Source organism: Mugil cephalus, chromosome 4 (genome assembly GCF_022458985.1).
Source record: "Mugil cephalus isolate CIBA_MC_2020 chromosome 4, CIBA_Mcephalus_1.1, whole genome shotgun sequence".
NCBI lineage: Eukaryota > Metazoa > Chordata > Actinopteri > Mugiliformes > Mugilidae > Mugil > Mugil cephalus.
This window is the reverse complement of record NC_061773.1, coordinates 13722540-13750233: the sequence shown is the minus strand read 5'-3', so window position 1 is coordinate 13750233 and position 27694 is coordinate 13722540. Positions and strand designations below refer to the sequence as shown.

The window sequence follows — 27694 nt, the reverse complement described above, 5'->3', positions numbered from 1 at the left end:
AGCCGCTCGGTGGAGGTGTGTCAGAGAGCCTCAACATGTGCTCGCTCAGGGTAGATGCACAAGCATGCCCCGAAGCAATGGAGTTGTCCTTGGTATCATTATTATTTGTCTCGTTGTGTTGCTACTAGTGTTATTGATCCGCACTGTGCTCTGCAGTGCATCCACTCTTTTTTTTTTGTCTATATTGTTACGGCTAATCACAGTGAATGAACGATTATGCTGCAAGTGATATTGTGCTTGTGATTATCGAGAGTACCATCCCTGACACTGATCTGATGACTCAATTCAACACCTACAATGAACTTAGTCCCACCAGTGAATCACATTAAGGGAGAAGCTATCTCCCTGCTAACTTTATTTTCTGTGTGAAACCCCGATCTTGGCAGAACATGTGGACTAGTTGATGTGATAATATTATATTTTAGATATGTCAATCCCAGCTTCTCATAACACATGTGCCTTGTTTCCTTTCAACATTATGCACTGACAGTTTTCTGTTGAATACACACCGGGCTTGGTTACACTGGAAGTTTGGTGGGAATTGATCTGAAAATTAATTAATAATCTGAAAATACAAAATACATAATACATCTCTTTTCTATAATTTCTATCTTATATATTTAATGTGTGTGTCTGTGTGTGTTGGTAATGAGTTTACAGCTGTTTTTCACTTAAGTGAAAAAGATTGAGATCCAACAACTGTCACGTTCTCTCACTGAGCCATGATCACAAGTGAAAAAGTGTTCTTGGCGCAAATGGTTGGAACTTATTTGCAATTTTAGTTGGACTGATGGAAATATTAGCAAAGTCAAACCCACTTTCATCAGCGTTGACCTAAACCAAGAAGTGTTCCCCCTGGCACTGCATTATAATGCTTTCACTGACATCTGCAGGGTTGGTATACAAAACAAGGGGCTGCCGCGGTTACTAATGCACCCTCCTGATTGTTTCCAATAAGAGGGTGGATGAGATGTGGAAGAGGGAAATCACTGCAAAATGTTATTCATTCATGGGACACACTGTACATGGCTATTTGGATTTGGAAGGTTTCGGGTTTTGGCAAAGTGAACTAGTCCAAGTATTGTCCTCCCTTACTTGTCCAATTGAACTGGTAATTTTTGGTAAATGAACTTCAGTCCCCAGCAGAAATGAGATGGTAATTGTGACATTCACCGATCAGGCCTAGCATTATGACCACCTTCCTAATATCGTGTAGGTCCCCCTTGTACCTACAAAACAGTTGTGACTCATTAGACAATAGACATGGGCCTTCTGAGGGTGTCCTGTGGCCTTATGCCCCTATGGGTTGAGGGGAGGGGTCTCTGTAGATCATCCCGCAGATGCTTGATCAGTACAGTACAAATCAATACAGTACAGAAACTAATACAGTGATAATAATTGCATTTTGATTCCAATTATAGCGCCTATAATGATTTGACTTATAACTTATCAATAGTCAAGTGACTAAATGTCCATCAATAACCTTATTTTGAACGTATATTGGGAAAACATGAGTTTGCAATCTTTCAGTGTTTTGGACATGCTTGCTTTTCTGTTTTTACATAGATACAAATAAAATGTCATTGTCATTTTGTATTGTAGCACTTGGTTACTTGGTTGCTTTTAAGCCTTCCCTTCCTAGTTATTTGGACCCTCTTATTAGATTTTCAAAACAAGCCCTGAGAAATAACTCCCTTTACACCTAGGAACTTGTCAGTTGAAAACTTCTTAATGGCATTTTAATTCTTAGTAATTAGTTTTCAAGGTTCCCATGGAGGAAACATGATTCCCATTGTTTCCCACAGTCATCAAAACATAAAGAGAAATCCATGGCCCAAAGGAACTCAACAGCTTGCATTTGACTTCTCATTTGCTTCTTGGTCCAAAAGAAACCACTGCTTTAAATTCATGTCAACTTCATCATTCATTCGCCATCTAAAGGAATTTTCTGAGGGATGTCAGATTAATCGTGTCTTCATCTCTCCATGGGAACAAGCACTAGACTGTCAAGTTAAATGTAGCCTAGAGTCGCGCGTGCTCACTCGTACATTTGGTGGTCAAGCGTGTCTTTGGGCTGGCTGAACTTAATTTGAACTTTATTTACATAAAAACAAGCAATTAGACAAGGTGCTGCTAAGCAAACTAATGTGCATGGCAGCACACTTTTAAAAAAGAGCAGTCCACACAGAATCCAGAACAGAATACAAATTCCCTGGGCACATCTAAAATGGATTGGAATCCAATACAAGGGATACCAGCTGAACCTACCAGTAATGTTAAGCCTTGTGTTTGTGAATAAGATGTTTAAAACACTAGAAAAAAAAAACTTTTTAATAAACATAGTCTAGTTTAGCACTGCTAAAGCTGAACCATAGTAATTAGAGTATAGATGAAGCTGCAGTCAAAGCTGGCCATTATTATCCTTGCGTACAGGAGCAATGTATGTCTCTGCCGTTGGAATTAGAGTGGAATTTCACAAGTGTACCTAATCGAGTGGCCACTGAGTCTACGTCTGAGACACGCTTGGTTAAGTGCAGGTGATACATGCAGCACGGTGGAGTAATTCAAAGCAACGAGTCCTTAATGATAACTGGAAAGACAATAAGAGGAGACAGAGTGATCCTCACAGATGGAGCCAGGTCTCCATGTGTGTATCTCGCGCTCCTTCTTCCGCTCAATCCTTCAGACACTATGTATTTTAAAAAAAAGATTAAAAAAAAAAACTGTTTAAGATTAATTGACTCGTACCTATAGAGAAAGATAAACACATGACAACAGAATGCGTGGTCTCACAAGACTGAAGACCCCACTTTGTTTGTGGGTTAGACGCCATATGGACGGCAACACGTTCAGCTCTGTTACCCCAATAAATTGTTGTTGACACTGCCCTCTAGAGATGTGTGATAGTGCATTAGCACTGCAGACCTTGTACCGAAAAAGCATCCTCTCAGCCCTGTCAGCAGTGAGGGGGCAGCATTATTATGAAAGAAGCACTCCACATGCACGACCCGTATGTTTGAATCTATATATTGGCACCTGACACCTTGACACCTTTTCCTATTATTCACACCTATTATTGGAAACAGCTCATTCAATAGTCATTTTTCGTGTTTGGTGTTGTTGCACTGAATCGCAAAGGTCTAATAGTGAGAGCGCACGATACAACAAACCTCTGTCTACTAGAAAACAGCTTTTCCTAGGGTTTCTATATTGGTAACAGTCTTACTGGTCCGCTACCACGCAGATCAATACATGTATGTGGTCTTGATATATTGAGTTGGCTTTGCAGAAAATCGAAAACCAATGGCTTTATTCAACAGAATTCTTTTTTTCAAGAATGCAGCTGCCATGTTTGTGTCTTTCCTCTTGAATAACTTACTTCTTGAACTTCCTGCAAAAAAAAAAAAAAAAAAAGCCCATATGACCATCGCAAATATCATTTAAGAGTAAAACAGAATAGCAGGTGATGCAGATTAAAATGGCATGGCCTGAGGCAGCTGTCAAACTTTGACAGGATTTGGGGAGTATGGAGGTACTTGTGGTCCCTTCACTCTGGAGCAGTGATTTTTGGAGATGACCACAATGACAGAAATCACAAATCTAACGCCTCAGTCTTTTAATGAGATGAGACAGATGTAACACCGGGTACATCGTTTTGTCGGCATGGATATCTAATTAGAATTTTTTTATTTTTTTTAGAAAATGTCAGAGTTATATTTAAGAATACATGTGGGGAACAGTTTTAGCGAAAGTGACATTTGCAAATAGGCACTCTGATTTGAGGGACATTACAGTATGAAAAAGTGTTGCAGCAGTCAGTCCTGACATCGGCCTTTACTGGGAGACAGTGCAGCTGTGGTTCTGCCAAGTCAGGATGGCAAACTCATCTCAAGTGAAATGTTTCAATCCTCTTGGATGATAGATGCCGTTTAGTGATGATTTAATGAGGCAAAAACTGTAACCACACGAATAAAACAAGTAGATTCTTTCAGATAAGTTCAAATAAGTCTTTATGGGTTTAATTTTGTTCCAAGAAAATATCACCTTCTCCATTTGTTAGACTGGTGGGGACTACTAGTGAACAATATCACAGTACTCTACAATAAGTATGGAATGTATCATATGTAAACTTGACTATAAACACCTTTTGGTTTCCCTTTTTTTTCATTGGAAGCACAAAATAACATAAGAACAGAACCACTTTCAGCAAATATTTTCTGATAATCAAACGCCTGATCACTAGACAGATGGAGAAAGCATCTTTAGAAATCTTTTCATTTATTTATTTATTTTTTATAACGAGAAAAAAAAATCCACGGAAATAAATCGGCTTAATGGACAGAATTAGAATGGTCTGAATCCAGGGTGGGATTAAGAAAAAAAAATTGTGTGAAATAAAAGAACGAGTGATCAGGAATGACTGTGCGTCTGTCTAGAGGGCGGGAGGAGGAAGAGAGAGAGAGAAAGAGAGAGGGGGTAGAGAGAGGAACACATTTTCATCCAGACCTCTGTTTTTTCCACAGCCTATCTCCGCTCCGTGGCTCGGCGCTACTCCCTATTGTTTAAACTGTTCTCTGAGCGCATCTAGTGAGTCATTTTGTCTTTTTTCGCGTTTTGATCTGATGCTCGGTTTCCGGCGCTCTGAATGCTGCATCCATTGTCAACTTCTCCCGATTTCTCCACTTAAGACTTGCGCTGCATCATGAATAGTTTGGGGGCACCTTTCAATCGCATACCTCTGGAATGGTGGGGATTACACAGCCGAGACCCGGAGAGCATGTAAACGCAGATGGAGTTTGGGATTTATTGCAAAATAAGGGAAAGATGACCGCCTTCTCATTGTGCTTGCTCTTGTGCGCGGATCTACTGGATTTAGCCGTCGGTAAGTCTGACCCTGTCATGTCATTTTTCACGCAGTGGGAGCATCTCGCAGTGTCTCGGATCCATGCGTGGGGTCTAACAATAGCCGAACTGTCAATGAGTGGAGGGATCCGTGGGTGACAGTGAAATACTAACTGGCCATTAACAGGACAGCCGGATGGAGGCGATCGGTGCCACGCTCGCCTCGTGCCAACTTTCCCCCCCTCCGCGCCAACCAAGTCGTGGAAAATCAGTGATATTGGTCGGATTCAGTTAAGGCTGCAGAGTGCGCGGTGTCGGTGTGCTCAAATGAAATAGCACTAGGCCTAGTTATGTATTAGGTCTTAATTATTTTTGCGCTGACTATCACGACCAGCGTGCATGACAGCACCTACTTCTGTGCCACGCACAACTATACCCCACAACGCCGAAGCGCACTCCTCTGGGTTTTTTGGTGATCGTGGCTTTTGCAGATCAGATAAAGCCCGAGCTCAACAGATATTAAAGTTGCTGCTTTGAAATAAAAAAAAAGAAAAAGAAAAAACATTAAAGAGCGTCTTTTTTTTAATGCAGATTTCTGCCCTCGGCGAGGTCTGCACAGCACAGCGGTGGTAACAGTGTCGCGTGTTTTTTCCTCATCCTCCGTTGGCGCGTTTGGATGTTAGAGGATGAAAGACAACGTTGATCATTTTTCATGAGAGCACATCCCGGATTTCAGTCAGTACACGAGCATTTTGAATTCCTCAGTCTTTCCTCATTAATGAGAGAGAGGTGGTGGGACTGAGGATGTTGCACTGCAATTAAGGGGGGTGTACGTTCATTGAAATATTTGCAAAGGATTATGAGCTGCTGGCACAAATGTGGACACCTTTGTTCACTTTAATGGTATTGCATGTTCTCACCTGTGGTCTGTGTGGCGTTTGGGGGAATCATTTCTGTTTCCCACAAGGTGATAGTCGTCATTAAGAGCTTGCCTTACAAGGCTGCATTAGAGGCTCACGATATCCTTACAAAGTACATGAGGCTCCTTCTTATTCTGCTGGAGTTGTAGGCTCACACACATTGGACTGACTGTTCACACTGTGGTGTTTGAAGGACTTCAGAGGAGAGTTCACTTCTGGCTACACCATCAGAGCAGCACGCTGTGCAACCTAACCTGTTAACTCGCGCTGTTTGCTAAGGATCCTGTTGTTTTGAAGTGTTTTCGACCTTTGCTGACCCATATAGGAAATCATTATGTCACTTTGGGCTTAACATAATGTTGAATGATATAACGCCTCCGGGACCCTCCTGCTCAGGTGATGGCGTACTGCACACAGGTCCTGCACTCTGTAAGCACAGAGGATTACCTCAGTAGTGCAAGCATAGCTCACAGATTTGAAATGGCTTCGATTACTTTAGTTTGGGATGACGTGGTCACCATGTAAACAGGCAGTGAAAGGTAGAATTTAAACCTAAGGAGTGTCAGGAAGCTCTGACTTACAGTGAGATTGCTTAGTTTATGTTAGCATCTGGTCTCATTTACCTGGATTTCTCTGTTTTCCCCTAGTGTTTTTTTTTTTTTTTTTTTTAAATAAAATATTGTCTGTTTTCTTCTGAATGTCACATTTGACTCATACAAGCACACATTTCCTTGTGTTCCTAGGTTGCTCCAGGTTCTTCACTTATAATTTGAGAAGGCTTGTGTCCAGTGATTCCACCTACATACCTGTCTTGGAATCTCATACATTTTTATTTTTTCCCTAACAATTACAGAATCTTTTAAGAGTTATACGTACGGCATTTTGTTTTAGAGTTAATGTTCTGGTGTTTTAGAAGTGATTTATGGTCTCAGTTGCAGTCCATGCGCCACTGCTGTCTGCCAGATGCGTTTTGCTTTTGGCAGATGTGCGTGCAAGCTAGCTTTAATTAATAAAATTCTGTAGGTGATGTTATGATGGAGCCTCAATGTCTGCATGGAGGAGGGTGGATGGATGGTCAAACTGCTGTCCATTTCCAGATACCAACTGATACATCAAGATTGTTTCTCTCTTTCTGTTTATTATTGTGTCATGTTGAGCGAGGTTCTTCATCCTTAATGAACTACTTATTTTAAACCCATGTAATGTAAGAAATCTGTTTTTGCATCTAAACCTAATCAGATCCAAACAGTTTATCTGCCAGGTTATTATTAGAATGTAGGGGGATGTATACTGTATATGGTTCAATATTTAGTTACAGTATTTAGTTTTAGAATTAATTTTATGGTCTTTTAGAATTGCTTTTACTGTCTCAGTTGCAGTCCATGTGCCACTGTTGTCTGCCAGATGTGTTTTCCTTTCATAATTTCCACAGCTGGCTGTGCTGCCCTTAAGACAGATGTGCATACAAGCTAGCTTTAACAAATAAAACAGTGTAGTTTAGCTGTCACAGAGCCAGCATTTCAACATCAGGCTTCACATTCAGTGTCTGTACAGTGTTTCCTAGTAATGACTTTTAAAATACTGTACAGACTATAATCAGTTTCATGCCTACACATGTATGGAACCAATAGTGAGTGGGTGTGTATCCCCAGACATACAATGTAAAAGAAAAACAAAAGATATGGAAATGTTAAAAATGTGGCTATGCAGCTAGCCTGGCTCCGTCTATAGCTAACAAGATCTGCCTGCCGGCGCCCATGAAGCTCACCATTGAGCGCATTTGCTTAATTCTTTCCAAGTGTACAAGTGGAAAATTGTGACTTAATGGCTGGAAATGTGTCAGACAGTTCAAAAGTTCAGAGTAACGTCTTCCTCAAATCTTTGCTGGTTGCCTGGCAACCACTCATTTTTACATACTTGGGTATTAACCCTCTACCGCCACCCTTCACCCCGCCGCATCCAGACAGTCAAGCTAAGCTAACCATTACGCGATGTAGCCAGCCATTTGTACAAAAAGAAAAAAGCAAATGAGCACCATTCCCAATTTTTGGTAAGGTAACTATCTGCCATCTATAAAAGCACTAGCAGCCATTTGTGGATGTGAGTCTGTTCCTTTGCTAAGCTGCGTCAGCGATTCTGCGCATTCAGGACACAACATAAGCTTTTGTAAAGCCAAGTCAAAATGGAGATGTACCCCTGTTAAAAGAGAGTTTGTCGAAGCAGCTTAAAAAGGCCCATAGTTATGCTAACTTTCGCATGACTTCAAGGGGTTGTGTGCAGTAGCCATTTCAGCATCTGCTCCTAAATGGCAGGTATTTGGCAGTGCATTATGATAGCAAAAAATGGAGGAAGGTCAGGTGAGGTAATGATAGAGCCGTAAAGGCTTTGTAGGGCGGCAGTCAGGGTGTGTCATGGCAAACTGCTGTTCATTGCCAGATACAAATTGATAGGTCCAGATTGTTTGTCTGCTTCCGTTTATTATTCTGTCATGTTGAGAAAAGTTCTCCAACCTAAATGAACTTCTTATTTTAAACCCAATCATGAGATTTCTTCTAACGTGAGCAATTCATTTTTGTGTCTAATCCTAGTCACATCAAAGCTGTCGGTCTTTCGTGGGTTATTATCAGAATGTAGGGGCATATATATTGTTTATGGTTATTTAGATTAGAGGACTGATCTGTCAGATACTTGGTTCAGGTTCATCTCCACCGAGCAGTGACAGCTGATCACTTGCAGCCACTTATCTGCTACTTTTAAAGACAATTTTTATTTTTTTCTTATTCATTACTTTTTTTTTTTTTTTTTTAAAGTGCGAGTATGTCCAACTCTGTAGAATTTAATTGGGCAAATAGTGAGGAGGAGTGCTTACTTTTGTTGAGTAGAATGGATTTTTTATTTTTTTTGGCCTCAGACTCAGATATCCTCCAAAAAAGGAAAGAAAAAAACATTCTAATGGGATAGTGCAAGGTACTATTACAGTCTGTATTACAATACCACGCGGAGCTTACTTCACAGAGGCACAGATTTTTTTTTTTTTTTTTAAGATTAAGAACCGCAGTTAATAGTGTTCAGAAAATGAATTAAAGTGATATCAAATTGCAGCTTTTTGAAGCTTTTTTCTCTTGCAAGAGGAGTTGGCTTACTGTTACTGCTCATATCCATTTCTGGCCCAGACTATTTCCTGATAAAAAAAAAAAAAGTATTTCTAATACCGTCACATTCCGTTTTTTGAACTTTTTGAAATGTGAAAACCGAGCTAAGGATGACGTGTCCTGCAGAATAGTATCAGAAATGATAATAGTTTGCCTAATTATAATAATTATAACAGAACAGAACTGTGTCCTCGTGCTGAGGATAATTCTTTACTTATTCTGAAAGGTGCATGTGTATGGTTTACTCTCAAAGCAAGTGTTGATTTTCTGCCCAATCAATTATACATCTCTTCTCAGGTTTTAATACCTATTGTACATCCCCCCAGGGTACATGTGTATGTGGGCTAAAGTGCTGTAGGTTGAGGCTTGAACAGCTCAACGTAGGTTCAAAGAGCAGTGCAGCAAAGTACAAGCCGCTCCGCTTTTATGTAGATTAGGAAATGGGACAGGACAGCTCCAGCGATTTGCTACCAGTAAAATCTAGTAGGAATATTACAGGGATAAGAAGCAGTATAATCAACGCTCATGGATGGTGATCGTTCACTGTGTCAAAGGCCAGAGAGATACTTAGTATTATGGAACAGATTTAAACAGCGCCGTCAAACACACTCCTTCAACTGCTAGAGTTATTGTAATGAAAAATATAGAAACTGATTCACCGTAGGAACAACTCAATAGAATTTTACCTACAGGTGGTTGGCTGTAAAATCAGCTATTGATCGTCTTATATTTATACTGTATATCTGAATCAACTTCTCACTTTTCCAAGCCATTTATTATTTAAGCACATGTTTATTTTAAACGCTTCTGTCAAAGCATTAAAGAAATCATCCTCCCTCACAGTACTGTTAGTTAGCCCGGAGATTGTGTATCATTGCAGTGTCGACAGATTTAACAGCCACTGGATCCCTGTCAGGTTCACCGTTTGCTTCTCGTGGTTGGTCTTGACTCACAGGAAGTGGGATGAGACACGAGCTGGAAAATGGGTTTTTTTGGTTATGCCACTGCCGAACAATCACCGAGCTTTGCATCACACTGCAGTTCTCTGCAGTTATGTAAAGTGATTAAGCACAGATTAGAAGCCGTTTTTCATTGTTTTAATCTGCATACTTGAATTGGAAATCGCTGTCAGAGTACAATAAAGCTGTTTATTTTTCATTTCTAGATTTGCCTTTTGCTTTTGATTCACATAGATCAGCCCTGGCGCAATATTAAAAATTGTATACAAAAATAGGCATGACATCACTATAGGTTTCCTGGAGAGCTGTTTTCGAAGCTGGCTCCGACTGTTGCTGCCTTGCCAGTGCGTGAGTGGAGCTGAGGTGGGCGGTTGACGTCTAGGCAGAGCTGCCACACCCTTAATGACGCATAAGCCTCGATAACATTTAGACAGATGACCTATATAAAAATTCTCCCCTGCACAGTTGTTATGAATACAAAAATGATGAAGACCCGAACAGTGTTTTGTACCTGGTTGTAGACCAGGCTGGAGGCACTGTATATTTCTGCCATAGGGTTGTCTATTTTTACATCGAGGGGATTGACTCATTTTGGGAGCCAGCGTCAAGTGGCCACTGGAGGAACATACTGGCTTTATTTTTCTGACCCAGAGGTTGCCACTTGCTTAACCCATCAGACAGAACTTCATGACCACCTCTGAGCAGCCTCTGTGGACCCACAGATACTTGATCAGTTTGGGATCTAGTGAATTTGGAGGTCAGGTCAACACCCTGTGCTGTTTTTCATGTTTTTTCCTAAACAGTTTTTTTGTGTGTGCCTGCGTCAGACTGTAGTAGTAGTCTAGTAGTGTCATAACTATGAGGTGGGGTGTCTGTTCTGGTCTAGGCGGCCTATGTGGGTGGTACATGTCCAAGTAATATCCATATGATCAGTGTTATTTACTTGTCTTCTCATGGCTGATGGGTGTATGTACAGTAAGCTGAGATAGAATAGGTGGAGTTGAAGATAAGTATCCACTTTTAAAACGATTTTTTTTAGAGATAGATAGATACTTGATTTATCCAGAGGGAAAATTGGTGTCCAGTGACCTCATAAAGGTTCCCAGCATACTTTTTCCAAATTGAGGGGAATAACACAATGAAAAGGTCGTCAGATTGCTTCTAATAGCTTTGCGGAAAGAAAAAAAAAATCCAGATTCTAGGTCATCCTCGCTGCAGCCTCTGCGTATGACTACCAATTGTCTCCTTCAGTGATCACCTTCAATTAAAGTATAATTTCTGTTATGCTCACCTGTTAGTCCAGATCTTTTGTAACTTGAAATCCCATTTAATGTAATGAAAGAGTCATATTAAAACTTGAAATGGGCTGATGACCCAGAAATGACAGCTTTTGTTGAAGGGCTGCAGTCGGCTTTGTACATGTAAACCGTGGTGCTAAAAGTGAAAAAAGCTTTCACTGTAGAAAAAAGGACGACCTGAGATTGTCTTTGTGGTGTCATGCAGCACCTATAGGACGCCGGGGAGTATTATTACTTTACGATGTGATTGTGACGTGTTTCGGAATGAAAAAGAACAGGAGGACGGGACATAATTATGAGAGGGTTTAATCTAGATTTGATTGGAGCGCCAGAGGGATGGCATGGCTTAGGGAGTACAAAGCAATACAAAGCTGTACAGGGATGCTGATCTGGACCCACACCAGCTCCTACCTGCTACAGGATACAGCTAAGGAAGTAATGCAGTGGAGTACAACCACTTTTTAAATTGACATCAAATAGAGACTTCTGCTGTCATCGCCCAAAGATTAGTGGTCAAGAGATCAGGACGTGCCAAGTGTTGCTATTCCCTCAAGTCACCAAAGAAATCTAGAGAAAACGGTTTCCCCTTTTCCCTTTCACCCCAAATTATATTGCACAACAGGGGCTATTAAAAATATTCTACCGAACTATCAGTACATTGGAAATGAACTGATTTATGTCAAGATTTGTAGAGGAAACTAGTAACCTGTAGTAAACAGCTTATTGTTTCCTGACATCCTCCATGGCTCCATGGTTGGTAGAAGTCTCAGTGGTGAAATTCTGTACATTGTGGAGTTTTACAGAAGCACTGTGTAACAGTATTACTCTGTTATCAAAGTTCTCTAACAGTACGGTCGAATTGGTTTACACTTCTCAACCATGTACACAGTCGCTTTTCACACTGAGGCCCAGATGTTGTTCTTGAAGGAAACACTGGCCTTTAGTTTCTTCAAAGGCATCTTCCCAATAATATGACACCCTGCAATGTCTGAGACAGCGTCGCGAGACAATAACATATTCTTAGAAGTAGCATGCAAGCTATCTGCTTTTGGTGTGAAACCAAATCCTCTGTGACATTTTGGACAAGTTAAAGTGTGGTCTTTGCAGTGAACCAGTCGCTGGAAAGCCATTTCCATATTTTATTTACAGCATCTTCAACTGTGGGGGTCTGCATCCAAGCTGACTTGTTGCCTAGTAGCCTCGGGGCCTCGAGTGGACCACAGGGGATATATGTCTACCACAATGCAAATAATGCAAAAGAATCTGTATCCATCATGACAAATCGGTCCTCCCCCACTGCCACCGCAACAGCCTCTGGCATGGAAAGTGGTACATTAAGGGCGAGAATCACGTAAAACGAGCCTTACTTTGCGTTTATGGCTGAAATATATTTACGGTCCCGGGCAACAGTGTTCCAAATCATCAAATGATAAAGCTCGTGATTAACAGAGACAACTAAAGGCTCGGAGCAAAGACTTCAAACCGCAAAGTAACTAACATCACTACCCTCGTGGACCTCCATGCGCAGATGCAGCCTGGCTTGCTGATGTCTTTAACTTGCGTGGGAGTTTGAAGCAACTGACATTCCCTTAGCAGCTGGTGCTTCGCAGAGATAGAGGAAAAAAAAAAAACTGGAGAAGCTTTGCTCAGAATGGTCTCCCAAGTATAAAACAGTAAAACATTCCTGTTTGTGATCCGCAGCGAGCAGTGAAGACTTCTCAAATAATGGCACATGTTCCCTACCCCAACTGTTATCTGTAAACTTTTTAAAACGCATTTTAACATAAGCAACTTATTTTTCTGAAATTAATATCTGGCATAACCAGGGATTTCTTGACAGGCTTTATCAGCAGTTTCACTATATTCTCCCCTAACTGTTTCCTACATGCTCATGTGGATTATGCGGTTTTGCTTATCGTGTTCAAACGTGAGTAACGACAATTGCTCTGCCACTGTGTCCCAACATTAGGCTGCTTATTAAAGACCGTTAGAACCCTGCTTTGTATATGATACACAACACTTATCTCTACATCCATGGTGCATTACAAGGGAGCTTAAACTTCCAGGAGTAACACACCAGTCTGCACAGATGATTTTTCATATACAAATATTCTGATTCTTTGAAGTATACACACACACACACACACATATTCATTTCTATCTGATTATCTGACAAAGGCAGAAATATTGAAGGTCAGTTTTTGTGGTACAGTATATACTATATTTCAACGTTATCTCACGAAGAAGAATGGAGGGGGAGATTCTAACATTGTAAGGATATTGCATTGGATTATGTAAAATATAATCATATGTAGAATGTATATGCAGAATCAAATTACCCATTCAGTATTTATATATTTTAATGGTCTATCTTTATTTTGTTTATTCATGTAGATTCATTTAATTACTTAATATAAATAACAATGCTCATAATTTCCCGACACATCAGTATATTCTCATTATTTTGTAACTATTAATATACCAAATCACTTGCTTGTCTTCTTCAGTCCTTCTGCATTTACGTCTTGCGCTATACAAAGCCGCCTTTTAGGCGGTGAATGCAGCATCGCAGAGTTTTCAGGAAAAGTCCAGATTAGGTGTGGGAAAAAAGAACAAGATGGCAGAGGATGGGGAATAAAAAAAAAAAAAAGAAGCTCTAATCTGCACATTGACGTCACTCTGGATGGGCTGAAGTTGAAGATGGGAGTCAGGAAGGATCGTGTGGGCTACGTATCTTACAACAAGACATTATTTCCTTTAATCCTCCGTACAAAACACAGAGAGACTCCCATCCCACTGGAGAGCATGCCTAGATTGTCTATCTCCAAAAAAAAAATAAAATGAAACAAAAATCATGAAGACATCAATCTGTAGTCACAGGAGCGGGCGTAAGTGAAGTTTCACAGACAGAGTCAGTCTATCGTAGGACAAGTCTTTGTGTTCATCTTATACCATCTGTCATTTCTGATAACATTTATCAGCGAACCTTTGATCCACTGCAGAACTTGTCATGCAAGTTCAGAGAATTAATCTCCTGGACACGTGACATGAATGATACAATAACAGAAACCGTGGCTCCATATGGATCATAGCCAGCTTTAAATGTGATTATTTTACTTCGCTGTTTTTCAAGATGAAGCTTAATATTGCACGACTGTTTCATATTTTATGGTGATTACACTTAACTTTCTGCTGCTCATGCCTTCATTCGGAATTTTTATATAAAGGAAGGATTGTGATGATCTAATTTATTCTTGCCCAATAAAACTGTCAGCATTAATTTACCTCTAGATGGTAGTGCGGCTTTTGCCTCCTACCTGGTAGCTCTCTGCTGCTGAAATTAATTTCTTTCAGGAAGGTGCGCTAAAGTATTGTTAGGTATCAGCCGTAATGGCTTTGTTGCTTGTTGTGCTGTTATCCTGGGAGGATTTAACATATTGTGTGAAAGTGCATTATATGGGGTCGTGGTGTGAGGTTGTCCTTTTCTGACTGCAGTCTCTCAAGGCGTGCAAGCATGAAGTTCCAAGCTGTTCACACTTACAAACACTGGTGCTTCCACAGTTATCTCCTTCGAAAACATGCACTCAGAATGCTATCTTTTCCTCCCTCGATGCCATTAGCCGGCGAGTTACTGACAACTTAACTATTTATTGTTTTCCTTAAAAACCACTCCTAAGCTGAAAAAAAATTATCTTTAATTGCAATGTGGAGAAACTGTTCGTCTTGAATGTGACTTCTGCCGAGGGAACATACTATTCTTATGCTTAGCCATAACCAACATCTAGGGGAAGACTCATCATTTGTTACTGTGTGAGAGAAACAAAAAAAAAAAAAAAAGACATCAGATTTTAGATGTGCATGTACCATCGCGTGGCAAAGGTCGTAAATTGCAGTCCCAAATCTATTATAGCTCAAGATGCTGCTTTCTAGAGCTAAAACAAGACACAGCAAAAGCATGTGTGCAGATGAAGATGCTGTAGTAACTTTCTTGAGAGCGGTCAGTGCTCGAATGAATGTTTTCGTAAATGTAATTAGTTTGACCCTGCCATGGTGCTATGGTGAATGCCCATATTGATTAATGTCATGTGGCATGTCATCCAACTCTGGTACTAAGATGTACTTGTTTAAACTCTGAGAGGAAGTGCTGCTTGAGAGAGTTGGCTTACCATCTTTTCCTAGTTTCTGACAGATGAATTCTCCCTGAAATTAAAATAAAAGGACAAAAGGAATTTTGTTTTACACAGCTGCCATTTGGTTTTTGAGTTTTAGATTTTGATTCATTCTGTTACATGACATTTATCTGTATACTACAGCTACTCAAGGCTTTTTGTTCCATTTTGTAGATAACTTAATCAGAAGGTCTGCATGTATGGTCCATTGTCATTTACAGAACATACAGTAAGAAGCCTCTGCTGTTCACATCCTAAAAAATGTTAGAACTGCGTGTGCTTTCTGTGAACAGAGACCTCTCCCTGAGCAAAGTCACAGGATCTGGCAAAAATACTTCAGTTGTACCATTGTCCTACACAAAACTCCCAAGCTTAGCTTCAAAGTGGGCTCGCCTTTAGCTTCAATGCTGCCGTTGGTGCCATAATATCTACTGTCAGTCAGCACATTGCAGACAATGTGTTGCTGACAGCATTACATTCAACCAGTGATACTGTCACAACATACAGGACTTCCAACCGGAATACTGGGATTTTGAGTTTTTAGTCTCTGCAATGTGAAGTTCTGTGCTTAGATTAGGCTTAGGCAAAAAAACTTCTTTATGAGTGCAAACCATAGACTGTATATAAATATGGACAATGCGTCCCCACTTCCTTGCATTGGCCAAACTAATGCAATTATCCCAGGGATACGGGCGGCACTGCGTTTACTTGCACGTGAAAAAAATGAATTATTGCCTTAATCAGACTAGAGTTCTCATTATCCGATTGAGACACCCAGATAATGTGATTGGAATTCGGTTTTCTCCGGCATGTATACGGCAACCGCAGTTTTCAATCGAATAATGCGTGTGCGCATGCTCCACAACCACTGCGCTGGCATGTTGCTGAACGACAAACGGCAATGTTACATAGAACGTAAGTCTGTGCTCTGTTTTGTTTTAACATTATAACTAACAACTATGACAACTGACATTAGCAAACATTAGCATCATCATGATTAAGCGCTTGCTGCAAACGTACACATATCAATTGTCAGGGTTCCACAGATTTCCACCTTTTTATTCTGTTTTTATCCCTCTCTCTTGAGGAGAGCAGAGAAAATCTCAGTTTTATCTTTTAAATGGTTTGACGAACAATATGCAACACAACAACTTCTCCTTTGTTTTCACCCATAAGGGGGTGTGGGCTTTTCAGTGACGTAGGGTTACTCTCTTCCATGGTACAAGCCTCAAGTGGCCATTGGAGGAACTGCTTTTAGACACTTGCATTGCCTTCATTTTTCGTCCCATGAGGTTGTTAGTTAATTAAAATACACCATTTTAAATCTGTTATGCAGGCATGAAAGACATGGACAGTTGGAACTTGTGTGATTAAAAAAAAAAAAGAAAAATTTGTGTTCAAGGACACAAGTCACTTTCATTAAATTTAGTGACTTTTTTAGCAGCTCCCATGAAAATAGGATAATGAGTCCTAATGTTGTTTTGGTCCTGTGCATAAAACGCATGTTGTTGCGATCAAGTAATTTTGTATCCCTTGCGCTGCCTGTCCTTTAACAATGAGTAAACAAGCCCAACAGGCTCAGAAACTAATTTATCTCTCGTGTTATTAGACCTCTCATTATGCCGAGATTCCATGCATCGAGCCTGTAATGAAAGTGATGAATATCAGGTGGGAATAGGGAGAAGGAAAAGCTTGTGCAAAAATCTTTGGCTCTGATGCGGCAGAGTGAAGTCAGCCCTCGGCCATGGATCAAGTTTGTGCTGAAACACCCCCACTGGATTGTACTTAATCAAACTTTGAGAGCAGCATAGGGAAGTGGTGGTAAGAGTAGGTGGAAAACAGCCCGGAGAGCTGTGCACTTTAAGTGTGAAATGAGTAGATTGGCAGACAAGAAATTTCTTTTTGAGCCATGATTTAAAGCCTGACTTTTCAGTCAAGGATGCTATTGACATGCAAAAATATGTTTCTTATGCTATCTGGGCCTCAAAGTCTAATCTCCAGCATACATTTGTTGTTGAAATATGAAAGTGACGTCCCAAACTGGTCTAGTTTAAAGGCATTTATAAGTGATATTTAAAGTCTGATCTACACATGAGCAACAACACAAACCGCCTGAAGAATAAGTTACTGCCATGTATAATCACACGTACAAGGATTTCATTTTGGCCTTTGGGGCACTAAACATAATAAAAGAAACAGTTCACGATAAAAAAAAACAAAAACTAAATATATACAAAGAAAATATATAATGCCTGGTTTTAGAAGACAAAGCGACTGCAGAGATTGTGCATGGATGTTCAACCAAGTCAATAAAACCGTCATTACTTATTAATTAAATACACATAAAACAATATAAACCACTCATTTACATGTATTTCTAAAATGATTTGCAGGTGCAAAATGCAGCTGATTATTGAGAATTCCCTTTGTATCTCAGTAGTGGACTTTTCTTCACAGAGGGGGAAAAGATAGACTCAGCAAACTTTCCTGCAGCTGACTGATGCTTGTGTTTCCATGAATATAACTCAAACCAAGTGATGTGTAATCTTTTAGTTGTGCAGCTGTGTTGTGTTGAAAAATCACAACTAAATATTGGATTCAACTACGTATTGGCATCTCATCCATATTATAATATCATGATTGGTAATTACTTGGAAATTCCTAATGGTGTTTGTGCTGGCAAAATTACAGAAGCTCAGATTTTAATCTAGCTCCTGAACAAGTTTAGTTTTGTTCCACATTCATTAAAGGATTTAGCTTTGCTATGTATTTATGCAGTTTCCTTGTCAAGCGTGCGTAATACTAAATGTATTAAATGATAGTTGGGCACCTGTTTGCCGAAAGTAGAAGCAAAGTTGAATTGAAATGCTTTCCTGTCATTTCAGCAGTTTGATTTACACACCCACTCAGCTGCTCCGTTTCCTCATGTGGCTGCCTCTTCCAGGGGGAGTTGAATGTAAGAGAAAGCTCGCATTAGTCCCTGTCACAGCTGACTGAACATTAGGCTACATTCTGCCGGATAGCAAGACCTCCATCATGTCAGGGATAGAAAATGCCAGTTTCAGGATGCAGTCAGATTGTAGATTCAATAGAGTCTATTATCAGTTTTGTTTGGCATTTCATCTAATTCCCTTTACTATGCAAACCCAATAAATATGTATGCCCAGCCTCAATTTTGTACAGCAGCAGCAGCAGCGGCAGCACTAAAAGGGACAAAAAAAATCTGTGCTGTTTGACTGGATGGAAATTGAATGAAATGCCCCCTTTTATCAGATGCCACTAAAACAAAACAGATGTTCTTTCAAATTACCCTGTGCTGAATTTCTCTTTGTCATATGTTTAAAGGAACAAACAAATGGCAACACTTTAGATTCCGATGTAAAATGTGTCTCACTGTGGGATAAATTAAAGGTGTATCGTAACGTAACGTAAAGTATCGTATCGTATCGTATCGTATCGTATTGTATCGTATCGTATCATATCTTAACGTATCGTATCTTAACATATCGTATCTTAACCTATTGTATCGTATTTGTAGTATTAGAATTTCCTGATGTCTATCGCTTGACTGTGATATTGCGGGATGACTGTTTACTCTTCTTTCTAGAATGAAAGAGTATTGTAAAGTCGACATCTGTTACCCTCCAGAGACAGTGTGGCGATGTATGTTTCATTCAATCGACCCCTCTGCTCAATCCCAGTCACCCATTCCCCCCAATGGGACCACACTCGAAGCTGTTCAGCATGATAATCTGAGAATAAAGTGTAAGAGGAATCATGTCATTTGTAAGGTGTAAGGGCTTTACCGAACTCTTCCTCTTTAACCCTTCAGTCTCCACAACAGTCAGTATTAATTCTGTTGTTTCACAGCTCCACCCACGAAGGAAAGCATCTGCTGACAAAAGGATTAAACTATACTGTGCCAGAGAAAAGCTCTGTCATAACAACCATTTATTCCTTTGGTTACCATCAGCTGGAATGTTTAAATAACCCTAGTTGATAATGATAGGCCCTCTGTAGATTTAAACAACCCCTGCTCAGGCTGTATTCTATTACAAATGTAAATCTCAGTTTAAATAAATGACAAACCACAGTTCTTTGACAAAAGCTCTCTGCGAACCACTTACTACAGTAAAAATAAACAGCACATAGGTGAAATGCATTCAACTGTGTAGAGTTGGTGAAGGAAGTAAGATAGCAACCAATGCGGTACCTGACGTCTTTAAAGAAAGATTAAAATCACAGATCAACACATGGATATGATGGATGATACATTTAATAATTCAGCTACAAATGTAAGAACAAATCAATGACTACTACAGTGGCAAGACATAGTCTGTCTTGCATTACATTTTACAGTTTTGTTAAAATATGTAAATATATACCATCTCATCTCAGGGCGTCTGACATCCCTCTGACTCGGAGCAGAACAGTGAACGTGACGCTTCAGTTCGCCTTAGCTGTTAAAGGGCAGGCAACACGTCGAAGACCTCAGCTGTGTGTGACACTTTAAATTGAGCGATGACGAGACAAAGGCAGTGTGTCAAATACACAATTGGAAACTGACCGACCATAGTGTCACAACAATCATAGAAAGTCACCTGTATGCTTTAAATAGTAGGCAGCTTTATTGTTGGGAGTTATATATATATATATATATATATATATATATATATATATATATATATATATATATATATATATATATATATATATATATATATATATATAAACTGTAGCTACCAAACATAACCCGGCTTATATCTACTCTCCAGTTATGGCGATGAAGCTACTTTTATCTGCCATTTTAACCACTGTGTTATGCATGATAAAGATATTCAATTCAATTCAATTCAGTTTTATTTATATAGCGCCAATAACAATACAAATTGTCTCAAGACGCTTCACAAAAGCCAGCCTGCAACCTCCAGAGCAAGCCTGAGGGCGACAGTGGCAAGGAAAAACTCCCTTTTAACAGGAAGCAACCTTGAGCAGAACCCAGCTCATATGGAGGGACCCATCTGCTGAAGGCTGGCTGGGTAGAAATAGAGAAGATAGAGAGAAAAGAAGAACAGGAGAAACAAGATAAACAAACTTCTGTCATAGATACATACACCAAGCTGAAGGAAACATGTAGGATCTAGTAATATAGCACATAGCTGATGATCTTATGTGACAGTTTGTGAGTATACTTTGCTTGGGAAAATAGCAGCTGACCTGAATAACCCCATCCTACATCTAAAATAGTCTCCTCGGTCCACATACTATAGAATAATTAAATCCTTAAAAATGATTAATACCTTAAATTAATCACAAACAGTATGTTGGCCTGAGCCACATTCAGCAACACCCACTTCATCTCACCACCCACTCAAATGGTTAAAAGTTAGATTATTCACTGCAGCATCTAAATGATGGTATCTAATAAGGAACCTAAAAGTACCTCTTTGACCCCTCTTTGCCCTCAGAATTTATTCTTTTTGGCATATAGGAAACATTGTTCACACATTTGAGACATAATTACATGACGGCCTCTCACAGTTGCTGCCAGTTAGAAATCTTCCTTTTCCAGGCCTTTTGAATACACTTCACCCAATCTCATGTTCGCTTCTGAGATTATACGAGCTTTATGACCAGGTACTGAACGTAAATATTAGGAGTTGGGTGGTCACGGTCAGTCTCAGTTTCCTCTTAGCAGTTATTTGAATCACTTTTTTTTCTTTTGGAAAGCAGTTGAGCATGTGTACGGACTATTACAGTTTAATAGTGTTTCAGTTTTTAATACTGCCGTTGTCTGAGCTTTGTCATGCGTAGTTAAATGAAGCCCGCCCACCCATTCGTCATCAATAACCACACATCTGGTAGAAAGTCGGAGCCTATTCCAGCTGTAATAGGCCAAGAGGCGGGACGGGTCAGCCCTCTATCACAGGGCTAACACAGAGAGACAAACAACCATTCACGCTCTCCTGCACAGTTACGGCCAATTAACTGAACATGCATTTCTTTGGACTGTGGGAGGAAGTTAACCCATGAAGGCACCGGGAGTAGGTGTAGACACAAACCCGAACCTCCTTGTTATAAGGTGACTGTGCAAACCACCACACCACCTCCCTGATACCATGTTGCCTTAACACAAAGCTACCTTTTTGAATTTATTCAACTCAATAACAGTTGTTGCCCAAACCTTATATTTCACACCGAGTTGACAGAAGGCTCTCCCAGTTCAAATACTCAAGTTTGCATTTTGCACATTCTGTATGTGTTTGTTCTTCTTGGTTCTATCTATTCCCTAGTATGCATGGTTTTGGTTCTTATCATGAAGTCTACGAGGCTTCATGTTGAAAGGACAGATATGGCTGTTTAAACTGCACATGCACATTACTGTTAGTGGTCCCTACAATAGGGGAAATCAAGGATATTATTTCACAAAAAAGACAGAGAAATCTCCATTCATTTGCATAAATCACCAGTAAAATTTATTTTATTTCCATTAAAGCAGAACTGATTAGCTCATTTGTTCTACTTCTGGTAGAGTTCTTGTTAGGCGGGTTGAGCTATATTCTGGCACAGTTTATTATGACACTTGTTTCTCCGTGATTGCTGCTAATATGTTTTCTGTTGTCTAACATTATGTCAGCTTAAGTTAAAAGGAGACCTTCCAATCAAGATCAGCAAAATATCAAAACAATATAATGTTGGGTATAGAGCAGGAAAAGAATCGCAACAGGGCTCGTGTGACCAAAGCCCACAGCTCCAGCCTAGTAAAGAAGGTTCAGCTCTACAGTAGATTAAAAACTGAGAGGTTGTCAAGGACATGAGTGATGAGATGAAATAATAAGTGGGTGTAATTATGAAGTAGTGAAGGCCATGGCTTCATCTCTGCTGTTGCGTGTTTTAATGAAATAAAAGACCCCTGTGAGTTACTTCCTATATACTGGGCTTTTTTTTTTTTTTTTCTCAAATGCCACAAAAGCAGCGTGATTCAAAAGGGTTGCCTTGTCCCTGTGGACTACTGCCAAAAGCCTTGTGTGAATTTTTTTTTCCGTTTTGGGAAGTATTTGAAAACAACTGATCAAATCCATATTGCATATTATACATTAATATTCATAACCGTAATGTATGATTTTGGTCATTTTTATCATTCTACACATTCACAGTTGCATCGACATATTTGCTTTTATAAAATTCAAATTCTCATTCAGTTCAATGGTAAGAGCAAATATTTGGCGAATGAATCAAATGTACATTGAACAGATGAGCTCCATATCCCCAGAGCGTCGCTCCGAGTGTATGGAGGACGGCATTACACCATGTTCTACTAATAACGTGACATTTGTCAAATGTTAAGGTCAGGCAGATGTTGAGATTGGAAAGTGTGTGTCAGAAATCACTGCGGTCTCTTAACACAATTTCTCAACCTGATCTGTTGTGCCCTCTCCCCTGTGCCGAAGCCGGCGTTGCACATTCATTACATATGAACTGCACATAATAACGACAGCAATTACCACAAATGTTCGCGCTGGGTTCATTATGGAAAAGAAGCTTAGGCGTAATTGTTTTTCCCATTTTTCTATGCTTTTTAACAAAGGGTTTGGGGATTGAGATGGCCCAGCGACAGAGGAACTGAATGGAGAAACATCAGACCAACTATATTCCCCCTTTTTTTTGTTTGTTTGTTTTGCAACGTGGAACATGTGTGTAGCTTGTAGTGCATTCTCATGCTCCTCGTTTCCAAGACCGGGAAGTCATTTTTTCATTTTTTTTTTTTTTTTGGTTGCATTGATGTGCTAAAATCTATAAACAACATGGACTGCAAACAAGATGTGGGTTGTTTTTTAATTTCTTATGTTTTTTTTCTTCTTTTTTGCACAAGGCATGTAAACAGTACGTTGGTAGCTGTTTTTAGTTTTTGCAAGAAACCACTTTCAAACACAAAGAAACAGAAACAGTCTGTATTTCGAAACTGTGGTGCAAGGTGCTTATGAAACACGGGCATGGAGGTTGCAGAGTAACATCCAGAAAGTTTGTGCGAGCGTTGAGGGGCTGTCACAGGAAATTCAGCTAATGGGCTGAACTAATCTCAATTTTTAGGGTAAGGGATTGACATGTCACCCAAGCACAGCATTCACAGCAAGCAAACACCGTCCATAACTTTGGTTCCTACCACCGAATTCCCCGTGCTGTTAGCGGGCTTAGAGGTTTTTCAACCTGAAGACAAGGAGACGTAGCTCTCTCCATACATTGGCAATATTTTTACACAGCCATCAGGCATAAAATTATGACCACCATCCCAATGTTGTGGTCGCCCTTGTGTCTCCAAAACAGTTGTGAATCATCAGAGAATGGACGTGGGTCTTCTGGGGGGGGGGCCAGTGTTGTTAGTGGGGGCCTTTGGGTTCTATGGGTTGAAGGGACCAGACTTGTTCTCATTTGCTTTGTACATGTACCACACTTTACTTGTCAATAACTCAGTGGGACATGTACCAACATTTTTGTTGGCTCTCATTCAGATTAGATTTGACCGCCATCACATGAATGTACTGTCAGTGCATGTCTAAATATCCAAAGAGACGAAGGCTAGTGAGCCGTTAAATGGGTACAACATCAGAAGAACTGCTACCCTTTAATGTGCTCACTGCAGTCCTTTAACATGGACAGGGAAAGCAGGGCTGTGTTACCCATGTGAGTCACTCACACACGCAGAAGTAAGTGTGTCGTTGATCAAACGCCGTCATCGTCCGTAACAACAGTGTGCTCCTCATGAGTACACTTAAGCTTTGCCTGTATTTTGTAAAGCGTGCATCCTTCCTCTCTCAACCAGGCATTAAGAAGAGATTGCAGTAATAAAATGAAAATTGATGAATGTGGTTGTCTATGCACGTCCAGTTTGCAAGAATAATCTTCGATAATAAAATCCGCTCTCAAGAGAACATTCACATCTGCCCACACATATCTAATGAAAGCTGTTAGTCCTCCTATTTTCAAGCACAATAAACATTACTGTATTTTTGTTTCATTCTGAACAATAGTTGTTAGCATGTTCATGCCTGTGCGTTGTCTCTTTTATGTGTACCCTGACATCCTCCCTCATTACAAAAAACACACTTGTTAGGTTCACTGGTGATTCTAAATTGAGTGTTTGTATTTTTCCGCTAGCATCGTGATAGACTGTCGACTCCACGTGGTGTGCTTCACGTGGGATAGGCTCCAGGCTCTCTGTGACCCTGTGAGAAAAAGTGTTAATGGATGAAGAACGGGTAAATTCGAATAACGCAATGTGTGGCTGGATAAAGGGACAGCAAATTAAAAAAAAAAACAAAGTTAAAAGCAGGTATAAAACGTAACAATTGAATGCAGTGATTAGTCCCTTTTGGTAAGATTACTATACTACAAGAGTCTTGATTGACATCAGCTAACATTAGTACTGTTTCCCACCTCCACAGTCTCTCGAGTGAATGGAGAGTTTTCCTATTTTTTTTTTTTTTCAAACGATTTCTTTGTTCATTAATGTCATTCCATCTCTTCAGGATATGCAATAACTTCCACTGCATTAATTTTATGCTCTTCAGACGTTTTCTCAGGTAGAGTGGAACGGCACTCGAGTCAAAAGCTTGCTACTTCATTGATGAGTATTTCTATTTTCGTATCAGAAATTCCCACTTCCTCTCTGAGCTCTTATTGACTTCTCCACCTTCGGTAGCTTCTATCCCCGTTCGGCGCATTTCAGCTCTGCTTCATTTTGCCCGGAAGGCAGTCTTTTTGAGTAATTAGCTGCTGTCTTGGTAAATTAGATAATAATTTTACAGAGACCATGAGCACAAACACTGTGAAAACGAAAGCAGCATGCTGTATATGCAATAATCCTGCTCTGTATTTTATATCCTCTCTATTTTATTGTGCCTGTGCTCATGCATTGTCCATCCGTAGTAGTTTTTGAGCTGCGGTTTGTAAATATCTACAAATAAAACTAAAGTAATAGCGCAGTAAATGAGAAGCAGAAGTGTTCCGTTATTTATTTATTTTTTAAGGCTATATTTTGTACCTGGTTAACCTTGTCCCTCCTGATCTGTCGCCTGCTATGGATTTGGATGTTCACGCCACTTCTTAAATTATTGATCGCGGTTGTCGCACAGTCAGAATCTGGGCTAGCCCTACGGTCATGGCGAGTTATCCTTATCAAGTAAGCAGAAATAATTAGTCCTAAACCCACGGCTCTTTCATCTTGGCCTCTTCTAAAGCTACTCACTCATTCGCCCAGCGTGATGCAAGCTACAAAGTAGTTAATTTACTGTTAGGCGTACATATTGAAGAGGCAGCACTAAAGAATCCCTTCTAAACGGCCATAATAGGACGGTGGGATAGAATAATTATTGAATTATCATTAATGTCGTCACGTTAATACGGCATACTCATTCGTGGCGTTAGTGTCATTATTTGCTTTTACCGGCACTGTGATGCTTGCGGTATGCTACTTGTAATAATGTGTAATAATATATTTAAAAATCCGTGCTTTTGATGTCATTTGCATCTGAATCGCGGATAATATTCCCTTCAGTGGTCTTCTGTGCTGACAATGCAGTCAGAGAGACTGTAAAAGTGTAATCTCATATAAATTCCATGTTCCAAGGGCTGTGCCCAGACAACAGTGTGATGTATGAAGTCACTGGCAGAGAAAAGGGCAGGTGACGAAGCTGCAGACTGTTTGATATTCAGAAGGGTAGACTTCTTCAGACTGACCTGAGTGAGTGGTAAACGCCCTTGCAGTTCAGTCACTAAGGGGAAATTATACAATGAAAACAGTCTCTCCTTGGTTTAATGTCTGAATAATCAGAGGATTTATTAACTGAGGACTGCAAGTTTTCATTACCCAGATCTATTAAATTCTGTCAACCTTAAATATTGAGAGCACCATCAAAAGTACTTGAAACCGAACTGATCATTTGAAATGTTTTTTTTGTTTTTTTTGTCAGTTTGACTTTATTAGCTGAACCTCTTACCTACAAAAGGTGATGTTGTGAATGGCACCCAAAATACTGCAGTTATACCTTAGAAAAAAAAATAACATTACCATTTTTTGTGATCTAAAAAGCAGACCGCATTGATGCCCCCTTTGAAAACCAAAAACGTTCTTACCTTATTCTTTGGAAAATTGCACGAGGGACAAGAACAAGTGTTACTTGGAATGATGTGCTCCAAGTACAGGGGAACACTCTGGTCTCCAGCCACAACTCTCCTGTTTGGCTTTGTAGTCTGTCCTTACTGCAAAATGCCATCTTAGATTTGCCCCCACCCCCTTCGCTTAAAACGCTCCTCCATCACCTGATGTATTTCTGCTTTGAACAGCACCCAGACGAAATCAACCTCTTGCCAAGTGCTCTGCAGCTACGAGTCAGCAATAGGTAATCAATAGAGATTTACAGAAGAACTTTTCCCAGCCATCAGGGCGTGACATCTTCACTGTCACTTGACTGTACAAACATCAGATTTCAAACTGCCGGGCTAATTTCTGTCTTAACGTCTCAACTGAGCGGGGCGGCGAGGCGGTGAGGCGGCGTTCCGCATTTTAGCCATCGATATCAGGTTAGAAAAGAGAGCTGGGCATGCTCTGTTTAGTGCACTCGGGGAAGCTGGTAATGTACTTCAGGGGGGCCAGTGGTAATAATTCATGTTGCTTAATTATGTTGTCCTTGCCATTCCTTGTTGCCATGATATACTTTGTTCTCTTATTATATACTTCTAAAAGGCTTCCATTAACTGGTTGCATCATTATATTTGCGGAGGAAAGCGGAACGCGTTATGAGTTTCGCCGAATAAACTGGGCTTTAAACAGTGAATGAAACGCGGGGCAGGTCTGCTCGCTCGGAGAGAGGGGTTGCAGGATTAGAACATTAGGGCGAGTCAAATAAGAGATTCTGCACAGCTGTATGCGGTGAACTGATTAAATGCTTGATTAAAGTCTAGGCAGAGGAGTCTGGCAGCCTAATTCAGAAGCATATGCAAATAATCTTTTTTTTTATGCCTTTTTTTAGCCTTTATGCACTGGTTCTCATCCTGTGTATTCATACACACAAACTCTCAACAACCTAAACACACATAGCTTCCTAAGCATCCCGACAGTATTGGAGAGAATTACATATACACACGGCAAGGAAATGCAGTCGAGGCAGGGGGAAAAAAAAGAAAAAAAAAGGGACGTTAAGATTATCCACAGGCTCTACTACAGAAGTGGCTTTACAACAGGCCACAGCATATTTTTATGAGGATTACTTCTTCTTTTTTTTTTTTTTTTTCATATTTTCAGCAAGTACACAGCCTCAGGCAAAGTTTCCCAACCCATTTTTTTTTTTTACTGAC

The 27694-nt window shown here is 40.1% G+C and overlaps 1 protein-coding gene across 2 annotated transcripts in view; it reads left to right on the top strand.

Annotated features, from left to right (window-relative positions):
* Positions 1–4454: 4454 nt before the first annotated feature.
* igsf21a (immunoglobin superfamily, member 21a) overlaps positions 4455–27694 on the top strand; it is a 156395-nt gene continuing 133155 nt past the window's right edge. Inside the window, exon 1 of one of the 2 annotated variants that reach the window (XM_047583849.1) lies at positions 4455–4882. In XM_047583849.1, the coding sequence (XP_047439805.1) occupies positions 4744–4882 (139 nt within the window). In that variant the 5' untranslated portion in view covers positions 4455–4743. The remainder of the gene's footprint in view (positions 4883–27694) is intronic. The other variant, XM_047583850.1, reaches the window with a different exon arrangement.